This window comes from Lepisosteus platostomus, chromosome 1 (assembly GCF_059453375.1).
Source record: "Lepisosteus platostomus isolate fLepPlt1 chromosome 1, fLepPlt1.hap1, whole genome shotgun sequence".
NCBI lineage: Eukaryota > Metazoa > Chordata > Actinopteri > Semionotiformes > Lepisosteidae > Lepisosteus > Lepisosteus platostomus.
In genome coordinates this window covers 12,476,935-12,489,545 of record NC_142611.1, presented here as the reverse complement: position 1 = coordinate 12,489,545, position 12,611 = coordinate 12,476,935, and the positions used below count along the sequence as shown (strand labels likewise).

The following is a 12,611-nucleotide window of genomic DNA, read 5'->3' as shown; positions in this document are numbered from 1 at the left end:
CATGATGGGAAGAAGTAAATGGTGAACTATCACATCAGAGAGGTCAGTAAAGACGTCAAGACAGGAATTTCCCCGTGCATTGCAAAGATGTAATGTGAAGAACACCACATCAGTGTTAAAGTGTGACCAATCAACAGATATAATCCAGAATAAAAGCTGTGTCATGAATAAGTTGTATATGGATGCCCAAAGTAACAGTGCAGTTATGTGCAGTTTTGAATCTTATAGGCTATGATTTTTTTTCTCATCCACACATTATGCAAGCATGCTGTTAATAAAATAAGTTAGGCACCACAAAGTTTTAATCATATATTGCCAATCTTGCAGGGCAATTGCTTTCTATATTGCCAGTGAAGTGTGTGATTACCGCCTTGGTTTTCAATCTCTTCAGATCTCAGGAGCTAAGCGAGGCTGGGACGGATCACTGCTAGAATAAGAGACCTGTAAGGAAAACCAGTTTGCTGCTCTACAGTAATCTAGTTCCATAGCACTCTATGTATTTTTTTGGCTGACGCATGAATCGATGAAACCAGCAATGTGTAATTTCAGTCTCCCACCCACTTCACATACAGTATCTGCACTACCACCAAACATAGTGTGCTTACATCAGCAGATACTGGGCCTACATTTTATTACAGCTTGTGTTGAAAATGTAATGGGCGGACATAAAATTAAACAAAAACAGTTTTTCAAGGAAATTAAAGATGAACCATATGCTGAGCACAAATAAAGCATTCAATCTTATTTGATCTATTTAATTCACTTGCCTTTAAAATCGTCTGAAGGTTTTCATACATTTCAAAAACCCCGTAAAACATATTATGTAGAATTCCTAGATGTTAATTACTCGAGTCCTTTGAAAACTATCGGATACTGTACGTCCATTTAATTGCCTAGGTTGAAATGTAGCCAGTATTTTTAAAACGTCACAGAAATAATCTTATGTTTTTAAGATGGTAAGCATCTTAGCTGCCTGGCTGTTATGAAGAGGCAATTGTAGAGGGGAAGTTTAGGTAGAGTTCAAAATGGAGATTAGGTGTTTTTTTGGTGTGTTTTTTTGTTTTTTTGTTTCGTTCTCCTCTCGTTTTTTTAATTCACTGCACAGCTCTGAGATTGTTAATTTTTCCCAGAGTAACCTAAAAAAAGTTATGAAATGGCATCCTTCTTTTGAGCGTTTTAAAATGTAAAGTTGCATATTAAAATCATTCTGGTAAACCACCAAACATGAATGTAAGATAAACAGCATAATCACTTTCACTTTTCAAGATGTCTTAAAGTGCTAAAGAGAGCTGATGGAAGCCTGCGATAAAGACAGGTATAATATGCTGACATAACAATATTATGGGCTGAATTAAATAAATAATTTGACCTGAGCTCCAGTCGCAAATTCCAATCTCCAGACATACAGTAATGACAGCTTTCCATTAGGTGGAAGGTAGAAGGAGTAGGCTCTGTCAGTCTGAAAAATACCATCAAGGAAGGGGTGTAGATTTTGCAGTTTGCAGTTGTATCAATGTTTTGACTTTGCTTCACATGACAGGATACAACAAAGAAGTTAGTCGGAGAGTTTTCTGTGCTTATTAATCCCTTTTCTATTAAAAACAGCTAAGGAATTTCAAGCATTAAAGTGGGATCCATGAGCATTTCTAAGTATTAGGACTTTAAAGATGTAATTGACGCAGTTGACTCATTTTTCTTTTTTTTAAATTACCCTAATGAAGGTTTGCCGTGGTGAATATATTGGGATGTTTTCCCCTATTTTTTTGTGTTTAGTTTTACCTTAATTTTGTTGTGGTTTCAACTGGTCTTACAGTACCATTCTTTCACTGTGTTGTACAGTATTTCGCCAAGAGTAAATGAGTAATTTAACTTTTATTCATCTACTGTGGTCTGTTGTCAGACAAACTTCAGCTACTGTATATTGGTAAGATTATCCAATTTTATATGTTTTATAAATTCTTCTTATACCACATTCAATATGCCTTCTTTTTAAGAGCAGTAAGTAATATATTTTGACAGAATACAAAACATTTTGCACATACTACTTATAAAGAAATATTGGGATATTTATCTTTTAGTGATACAGAGATATAAATATACAGAGATACATATTTGTCTCTTAATAAATAATTAAACTATGCTAATCTCTCGGTAGCATTAAGATTCTGGATTAGAAATAAACTATAATCTGAGATCCTTCAGTTTTCTCTTCAGAAACAAAAAATGTTCATCAAGATGAAAAACTGATGTCCTTCACTCATGCTGAGTGATTCTGTGTGCTGTTCTGAACACAGCAGCTGATCTCAAGCATCAATTCTGTTCTTCCAGGATGGCACCATGGGAGAATTCCTCTACACCAAAAGGCCAGATCTATGGAGCTTGAAAGGGGATTTACACCTTTATGACAAGCTCACCACCAAATAAGCTCCATCACACTTACACTATACAAAAACAATAATATGAACACCTCATTCTGAACTCTTTACGGCTTGTGGATTTTTATAGCTCACAGCTTGGTTAGAAGAGTTCAACAACTCCACAGATCTAGGGCACCATTTTGATATTCATTGGTTATTATAAATTCAAGCAACCTAACTCTTCCACAGGTACACACAGTGCAAAACTTCAAAAGCAAAATAAGTACTATGCAATTCAATCTAACCTGTAACAGTAGAGGTTAATAAACCTGGCCAAACACAGCTATTACCCTGTAAGTCTGTTGTTACAGTAATTTTAACTGTAAAAGCTTAAAGAAGTTATATTGTTTGATTTGTCTTAATATTTCTTAAACATACAGTAAGCATGACTTTGGCTGTAGTATACCAAATGTAAAATCTCATTGTACTTTCTTATTTGCAAAAAATGAATGCACATTCCATCTGATGTGTGCCTTAGGGGGTAATAAAATGATATATTATCTAGTGTTTCACTCTGTAGAGGGTTTACTGTAGTACGATGCTTTGACATCCATCAGCAATAATAATTTAAAAGGGTGCACACAATATAGAAATAAATTTCTCCACTCCGTTATCACCATCTCAAAGAGTGGTAAAAAGCCAAGCCTAAGTCTTCTGCTGATATTTCTGTACATGAACACACATTGAAAAAATGGAAAAGGAAATTATTTTTTGCATAAATTATTACTACATCAAGCTTAACCTTCAGACTCATAAAGTCATCATTAAACAACTATGCATTGTCTTAAATATGGAAGAGTCTCACTGTTGTAAGCTTTGCTTTTGTTAGTGGGGTATCCATAACCGGGGTCACCTGGTCATAAATTTTAAATGGTTGAAGTATCAGATGCAGCAGTTCTTTTCAAAACAAAAACAATCCAAGAAAAAGCTGGAATCCACACTCAGTCTTGTACACTGGTGATATCTGGGTTATTGCGTTCAACATGTGCTCCAAACAATACCTGTAGTTGTCTAGAAGCTCAGAGGGCCATACTGCAATGAAAGAGCAGTGCCAAAGGCAAATGGCGGACCCATTCTTATTATTATAACAGGACCCATTAACAAAGTACTTTAAAGGACATTGTGTCTGACCTACATTTCAGGCCTTTTAATTGCTGTGATCAAGATATGGCCCAAATACTGATTTCTTTACCATCAGTTTTCACTCAGGCTGACGGCTAGCATTAAACAAGTGAATGACCATAGGAGGGCACTTTCAGATGGCTGTGCAGGAATAGTAACCCATGGACCTTAGCAGGCACCTGCAATCTTGCACTGTTGTCAGGAAAGCTACTTAATTCACTTAATCGGTGAAAACACTGCTGTGAGACACTGTTGAGCACTCAGCATGCAAAACAGGGTATTGACTCTGATAAGGCCAGTCCTCATCCTTTGCTGGTCCAAGTCACTGCGGTAAAGTTGAATATCAAAATGTCAGTTCCACAGAGAGGAGGGTTACGTGGTTAATAGGTGGTTTAAAAAATTCAAATAAAGGAAAACTTTGTTTTTTGGAAAATGTGTAAGGCAAGGTGGTTGGATTTTATGAACGATTTAGAATTTGGGAAATTGGATTTCAGGGCATTTAACGAATGCCCCTGGATATTCTTTTCAAGACTAAAGAGTCTCAGTTCCAATGGTCTATACAGTATTTGTATGACCATGAAGTATTCTGAAGGTCAGGACAGTGCATGTCACAATGTAATCATATCATGTAGGCCATATCTGTGCACAATGCATTGAATAGTTTTAGTGTGATTTCCCTCAATTTAAATTTTTCCCCTTTATATCCAAGCTTCCCTTTATTGCCAAGATAATTTCAGTGAGCAATCAGCGTAAACTAGGCTACAAAACACTTGTGGTAAAAGATCGGTTTCAAATACTATGCAGTCTTTGGTAACTACTGTGTGGTGCAGAAAGAAAGTCCTTCAGTAAGCTGGAACCTTGTGATCTGTTGTTAAAAGGGAAATAATTTTGAGTGTTTAAACAATAACAACACTTCATTTAACTTATATTTAAAATCCTAATAGCATGGCTTTTGTCGTCATTTTTCACCCACCAAAGAGATGGAAAGGGCTGCCTAGGACGTCCTTTCTTCTATTAAAGACTTGCAGATTTCCTGCCACCAGCTCAGGAATGAACGCAGACATCTGGTGGGACAATAGAGCACAGCCCTCCTAATTGTACTTGGAAGGATCTGCAAATACGATAGTGTGGTACAGTGCATGGCTTACCCTACCACCGGCAAATCAGAAATGAAAAACGCAGCAAAATCGTGACTGCCTTAAGTTCAAGCATCTCTTGGAACGAAACGAGAAAATCTGTACTGTCATAAGTGACGCATTAGTCACAACATTCATGAAAGCCTGCCTTTCACTAATGAATGCACAAGAAGCTGTTGAGTGTCCTGAGATCTCACTGAAACCCGGCCAATTACACTGACAGCTACATTCAATTTAGCATGAGCTGGCATCCAGTGTCTACTGCTATTATCACATTTCTTGTTTCTGCTGTACAGTTATCCTGTTTGAGAGAGGACAATCTTACAAAAAGAATTAATAAGACATTTCACTGCATGGATTTCTAGGTAGTAGGATGTGGTTATTTTTGCTGTGACTTTTTTAGGACCATCTGATTTACTTATTCCCTTTACATCTACAGCTACAAATCTGTCTTTAGTTATTGACACGAACTTTAAACTGTTTCATGTTATTTGCAGACGGCAGAACATCTAGGTGGAGTTGCAAAGTAACAGCACATACTGTAGTGCTCAGACTCAAAGTAGTGCTCATAGCAATCATACAAATTCCTTGTCAGATGGGAATGTCATGCTTGAACACAATATGGAAAACATTTTTTTTTATTTGGAACAAAGACGATGCCATGAGAATTCGATTCATTCAAAATCATTAAACCTGGGGGGGACTGCAAAACAAGTACTCAGAGTGAGAGATTAACTTTAGGTGCATTCAGGGCAGTAAACAGGAGACACTTCTGTTCACAGAATGTTGTGTGGAACCAGCTACCTTGTAGTGTGTATTATAGGTGGGTTCAGACTTCATTGCTCATATGGTCATGTACAGTAGTTGTTCTTCAGATCACGTGGGTTTTAACCAAACATATAATGAAATACTCCTTCTTTACTGCAGCCTTTGTCTGCATCTTCTGAAATTCATCTTAAACAATGACAGGACAGCCTTCCAAATATTTCTTCCTGTGTGGACATCAACTGGTTTTTCTAAATAAAATAAACTGTTCTGAGAAGGTCTATATACAAATCAAAGCCTGTATTCTGGAGCTTAAATATTTTTATATTATATATCCACGTAAATTTAGTGTATTTCTGCCTTATTGACTCTACACTGTTAACCTTTTGCTTTACACCTCATAATTTCCACTGTTTTTGTACCACCAAATGTGAATTGACCCAACTCTATACTGTACATTCACAGCAGATGAGCACCTTATGCAACAGGACCTGTTGATCTGCCATCAAGCCATCAGCTTCTTCTTGAAATGAAAACATTCATTTCACATAATAGGGTATTAAGGTAGCAAGAGTGGCTCTCAACACAGTTCCTGGAGGTACCCTACAAGTAGTAGGAGTCTTCAGTGAATGCAGATAGGAGTCTTATACCATCCACAGTCCAAAGACATATTGGTTGTTTCATTTCTTCTAGGAAAATTAGTCCTAGTGTGAGTGTGTCTGTGTAGCCCTTTTATAGACAGGTGTGTATCCTGTCTTGTGCCCATTGCTTGCTGGGGTAGACTCTTGCTCGCCGTCTATTGGAAGAAGCAGTTGGAAAGTGGATGGATGGGAACAAACCAGTGACATGTAGGTCATAAATCACAAACTTTTTCCAAGCATTTATTTTTTGGTTGACGAGGTTGAGCCAGTCAGGAACCCCACATGTTACTGTTCCCACAAGTTCTATACTCAGGCAGAGCAAGTGGAAGTTCCTCTTCTTTTTATCTCTCCCTTTATCATAAATTGATTACTCATCAATAAGATGATAAGATAAGATGATTATCGATTCCAATGATAAAATGACTACAATTCTCCACATTTATTCTTCAGAAGAAGTTCCAAACCATCATAGCAGTGAAATTAATTAATTTAAAGCAGGTTAAAAACAAAAGTTGTGGAGCACTCTGACATGTTAGATAGTTAACTGGTGTGGCACAATGCAGGGAGTGTCTGGTGTGTGTGGGGGGGGGGGGGCGGAGCCCTGGATGAAGGGAGATGTGTTGCCATGGAAACCACACCTAATACAAATCAGTGAATGAACGGCAGGTGTAGAAGTGGTTCAAAACTAGCCTGAGTACTTCCTGGAAGGGGGGAAAGATCTGGCAGGGCGTCAGTCTTGCTGTTGCTGGAGTGGTGAGAGGAGAAATGTGGAGGTTCTGCTGTGAGAGAGCTGGGCTGAAGCATGACAGTAGTGGGTATGAGACGCTACTAGTCGGGGCGATGTAAGAAGAGCGTGCCGCCGTGTATGAGTGAATGAAGAGTGACTAGCCGCTGTGTCAACCCCGTGAGGGGCTGGAGAAGAACAACAATCCCGGAGTGGATTGTGGAGAGGAGTAGCCTGCGAGGAAAAGAGTGAAGATGTCAGTCTGCGAGTAGACTGACAGAAGAAACGGAGCCTTATGAGATCATCAAAAGATTTAAAGGGACAGCATGCTGCTAGGGTGTGAGAGCAGAGCTGTCATGTCTGCTGCAGGAGTGATTTGTATGAGGCAACTGTGAGTTCAAACCTAAGGGGTGTGAGAGTGAGGTGCCAAAAAGGTTGTGAGTGTGTGTCAGAGAGGGACAGTGTGTCGGGTCTCGGTGCGGAAGAGACTCGGTGATGTAGGTAGTTTTGTGTTTGTGTAACCAAACCTGTTGGTGTTGGGAAGAGGACGTCGGGGCTGGAGGTGGACCTGGGAGTCTGAGGCACTGGTCGTGTGTGAAACAGTGACCTAATGGAGTAGGAGCAGGAGGCTGAGAGCAGGACGTTCCTAGCAGTGAGGACAACAGGATGAATTTGGTGAACTTGAGACTCTGAAGGTAAAGGGCCCAGAATTAACGGAATGTGGAGTCATATATCCTGTTACCCCGATGAAGGGGTCAGTGTGAGCACCACTCTTGGAGGAGAGTGTGTGTAAGATAAAGAAAAGGAACCCAAAAGAGCTCATAAAGGGGTGTGACGGGGAGAATGGGAGTGTGACTCTGCCCAATGTGGTGTCAACTACCCCCATGGCTCCACACTGGTTTAAATGGATGCTTTAGCTGAAATAAGATACAGTATTACAAAAGTTCTTTATTTATTGCAGTTTTTTTATACCATTGAAATTCAAATGCGGAAAAGTCAACCTTGAATAAAATAAAAGGAATGTTTTGGAAATGCTGAATGCAACATATTCAACTGTATCTCACTGTATCATGTAATGATATGCAAATATTTTAAAGAGGGAGTCTATTTACTGTACTTTTGAAAAAAACATATTGAACATTACAGCAACATGTTTATTATTATATATCACAAAGTGTTTTGCCTTTGTGTATATAACAGAGCTTTCTACATCAGTGCATTTAATACTGATGTAATCCACAGTTAAACATTTAATAGCAATAGCCTACAAACTCTCCCCACCCTGACGGTGTTCTTTCTACTGTACTGTATATGTCCTATATCTGCTGCATATGTGGGAAGTATTGGACTTCCTAGATTACATACAGTATACGTAAGACCGATACGCCTTACTTCCATTAAATGTCAAGTTAAATGGAATTGGTCTTTATAGCTAGGATACAGAATAAGAGACAATTGTAATAGGTACAAAACATAGCATAGGATACTGTGTATTTAGATTTTCAGAGGGGTATTGATGATGTACAGTACCTCATAAAAGAGTAATTATCAAATTGCACAAGGTAATGCATGTACTTGGACTGAAAACTGTTTGATTAATAGAAAACAAAGTATAAATAGGGGTGAATTGTCAAATTGGGGTGAATTCATTGGTGAACTGCCACAAGGTATTGATGCCCCTTCCACATTTCGATCAATTATCTAGATTCTTGTTTAATTAATAACCTAGTTTGCAGATTAAACCAAAATAATCGGTTTAGGTAAGAGGTGAAATTGAAATTTCAAAAAGTTACACTAACTGGGTAAAACCTAGTTTCGTGCAGATACTAAAATGATAAATTCCAACCTTTGTGAGAAACACTGATCTTGAGATCTGAGGCTAAATCTTTGTTCTTTTTTTTTACCTTTATTCTATAAAGAATCTTTTTTAACAGAACTTTATTGGTTAGTGGAAACATTCTTAAATTTTGAAGCTGACATATACTGCCCAAGTAACCCAATGCTACTCTATAGAGTAGCAGTCTTCCCTTATACTTTGAATTAACACTCACTATAACTCTTCAAATGATCACATCCCTAAAACATTCACTATAGAGTGTTTGATATGCTATCAGTTACTGTATGTTAGACCCAGGCCTTCTCACCTACTGATCTGAAAATGAGCACTCATTTTACTGTAATTCAAGGATTCAGCTCATGTGCATTTGTTTATGCAATATTAAATTCAATTAGTCATGATGAAGTCTGTCATGGATCACTTGATTTTTTGACAGGCTATGCTACCGAAACATTTGGTGATGGATGCCTTCTGCTCACGTACTGTCATTTTGAGAGTTTCATTTGCTTGTGTGGAATGTGGGCATCTTGCCCTACAATGAGCATAATTTTCAAACTACTATTTACAGTATGTCAGATAGCTGGCAAAACCATTTATGTCAGATAGCAAGACAAATGAATATCATTCAGGTAATCTGCAATACTGGAATACTTTTTTCATATGGTCTGTGTTGCAGAGTGTGATATTTTTATTCTTTCATTTCCCTTTCCCACCACCTGCAGACTATAGCTCTGATATACAAAAGCTGTAACTGGAGAATAGTTGAACAAGACTTAAGACCTATATGAAGTTAAATATTCAACTTTCAGTCTTCAAAGTCCACTTCAAGATTTAAGATGTAAAAAAGCCCTTTTATCAAAAGCACGGAATTATATATATATATTATTTTTAAGTGTTTAACATTGATACAATTATGAGTCAGGTCCATACTGTAGCTCAGAGGTCTTCTGTTACTTGCATTCATTTAAAGCAGGAAACTGATACTGTAGATGTTTCGAAGACAGAATTTGTACAACAGCCCAAAGACTGAAAAACTGAAACGGATCATTGCTGTGCCCTAGATGTCTTAATCATTTTCCTGTACCTACAGTATACTGTACGTTGGAAAGCCCGTTTCTGGTAACCTCCCTCGTCCTGTGACACACAACAGTGTACTGTAGGTGACCAGATGTGATAGGTACAATCATATTGTCTGACTAAGGCAGAGTTTGACATTGGCAAGCAACTGAGACATTTTTCAGATTTTTAACGCATTCTTGCACGGGATGCTTTCCACGGAATATTTATATTCATTCTCTTGCTGTGAAAATACAATCATATATACAGTATAGTGGATAGCCCATAGCAGAGATAGCCCATTTCAAACCAAATCCATCTTCCAAAGGCTCATCATATTAAGCGGTTAACGCATCCTGTAATGATTTGTAATACTTAAAAAACTACCAACAAATAGCCCCCGTGTTTTTCTGTTAAAGTCAAAATCAATATACCGTATTCGTCAGAACTATCAAACCGGTCTTTTGACCCCATTAAACAATGAGAACTTGCATTAATGTTCTGCTATCACATCCTGAATAATCATTTGGCTTCACAATAAATGTGTATCCCGAGATTAATTTTAACATTTTAGAATAAAATGTTAGTTAAACGTAGTTTGTTACAGGAAGAGTGCACTGCAGCACCCATAATACTTCTCTTGAAAATGTATTATAGTACTGGATAGAAAAAGAAAAGTTAACGTTGCCTTAAATAGCTAAACCCCACGTTGAATCCACTATTTTGTTAGCGCGGATCGCAATTCCTAGCATTTGTAGCATAACGAAACCTAACGTTTATTTCTCAAAATAACCGGTATTCCTAATAAAGTAATAGTGGGGTAAAGATTTACAAAATAAGTAATGAGCATAAAAGAACTGGTTCGTTTTAATGACATTCTTACACAACTTTTATTGAATCACTTGATCCTTAACGGAAACCCATTACTCATTAGTGAAACGGAATATTGGAAAAACAACGTCCAGCTTTGAGATATAAAAAAATATCAGTATTTCTTACCTCTGAACAAGTACGATGTCCATATATGAATTCCTATGTAAGCAAATCCAAACAGCTTGCGACCTTGCATTTTAAACAGCCAGCCGCTTCTGTCTGTGGAAAGTCGAGTCTGAAAGAGGAGAAGGAGAAGAACATTTGGTGAAAGCCTTTTGGGGGGCAGATGGAGAAAGGCTTTTTAGCGCACCTCCACGTCCAATTGAAACGTGCGCTGGAGCCTTCAGCACAATCGCAGCTACCAGAAGTTCTCCTGACAGAATCCGCCTGCTCTAATTAGCGCTCTGATCAGAATCATAAAATGGTCAAATTAAAAGATGCTCGTTGGCGAGTAGTAGTTACCTGCCTTCTCTAAATAGCAGAAAGATGCGCCGAAGTGCTCAGAATTCAGAGCAACCAGGTTACCCACCTACAGACTCTACTCCCAGTGCTTTCTAACAGATTGTGTTGCCAGAAAGTGTAGGTGATAGGTTTTGCTTTTCTTTTTTCTCTCGTTATCTTAAGAGAATGAGCAGGGAGAAAGAGGAATAAACAGCCTGCGGTAAAAAAAAAGAAATTGCGCGTAACAGCTATTTAAAACACAACAGGATAGAAAACAAGCAACAGCTCCTTAAATAATACTCCGATTGAAATTAAAATCGACGTTTGATTTTATAAAAAAATATTTAATACAGAATGAAATTTGTAGTATGTGCAGGAAGTTCTATAAGTACAACATTAAATAAGAATTAAGCAAATCTTGCTGTTTCTGTTGTGTAAGACGTCTTTTCAAAGAACGTTTACGCGACAGTTTCAGAATATACTGTATACAGTATCTGCGTATTTCTATCCCTTCAATGACAAAGATATTGTAAATATTAATATACATTATAGTAATATAAATAGCAGAAACAATTTTGTTGATTTTTTTCTTGTACATTTTTGTTGAGCAATTATTTGTAATAGTAATATTGTTAACAGCTATTACTATTAAAATCAAATAGAAAAGACTATAAAGCTATAAAGTTGTATGTTGTAACTCATATAAATGTATAGTTATATATAATGCGTATATTTCTTAATTAACTAATAAATTAAGAATTAAAGGACTATAAGGGATGTAATTGACTATCGAAGTGTGTTCTGTCCTAATATTAACAGATAAACACTAACGTCTTAGTTATTTTTGAGACAGTTAACCATCTCTAAAGATAACTTGAGAAACATTGCTTGATTCTACCCTCTATTTTAAAAAATAACATATTAGTAAATCATTTGAACATTATTAATCTTCATTTTGTGCAGTGGTGTTTAGTGTTTAAAAACTTAGAGCTTGTACTGTATATGAAGATGTTTTCTTAAAGTAGGCATTCATTTTACCTTGATATACTGTACAGCAGTCAATTCTGATTGTCGTTAACAATGGATTATCAAACATTTCCTTGGTTATTTCTGCTAAGAGTGTTTCTAAATATTAATTCTCTAAGTACCTCTTTCCCTTTTCATTATTTTTCCAGCTGAGTTCTTAATTAATTAAGCATAATGAGCCCTTATCTAAACTAAATCTAAACACTTGGTTGATTTTAACCCTTACCTTCACTCAGGTCTTAGTCTCAGAAATAATCTATTTTATTTATATAATTTCCAAGAATTGCTGAAACAGAACCCTACTTCAGCTTCATTTAAACATTACAGTTCCCATAGCTTTCAGAACAACACCTAATTGCTTACAAATTACAGACACGGGTGAGACTAAAACTCACAAAGAGATTACAGGCATTCTTCATGTTGTATAGACCAATCTAATCAATTTTACTTTCAAACAAACCTAAACAGGAGAAATTATGAAACACTTTTTCCAGGACTAATGCTAATATCTAACCTTCTTTTTTTAAGAACTGATAATCATATTTGAACAGCAAATATTGGAAAAACGTGTGG

The 12,611-nt window shown here is 37.0% G+C and overlaps 1 protein-coding gene across 1 annotated transcript in view; it reads right to left on the bottom strand.

The window, feature by feature from the left end:
* The window catches only part of chrna8 (cholinergic receptor, nicotinic, alpha 8), a 113,521-nt gene extending 102,430 nt beyond the window's left edge, over positions 1–11,091 (bottom strand). Inside the window, exon 1 of the mRNA XM_088624552.1 lies at positions 10,698–11,091. Coding sequence (XP_088480678.1) covers positions 10,698–10,767 — 70 coding nt within the window. The 5' untranslated portion in view covers positions 10,768–11,091. The remainder of the gene's footprint in view (positions 1–10,697) is intronic.
* Positions 11,092–12,611: the final 1,520 nt, after the last annotated feature.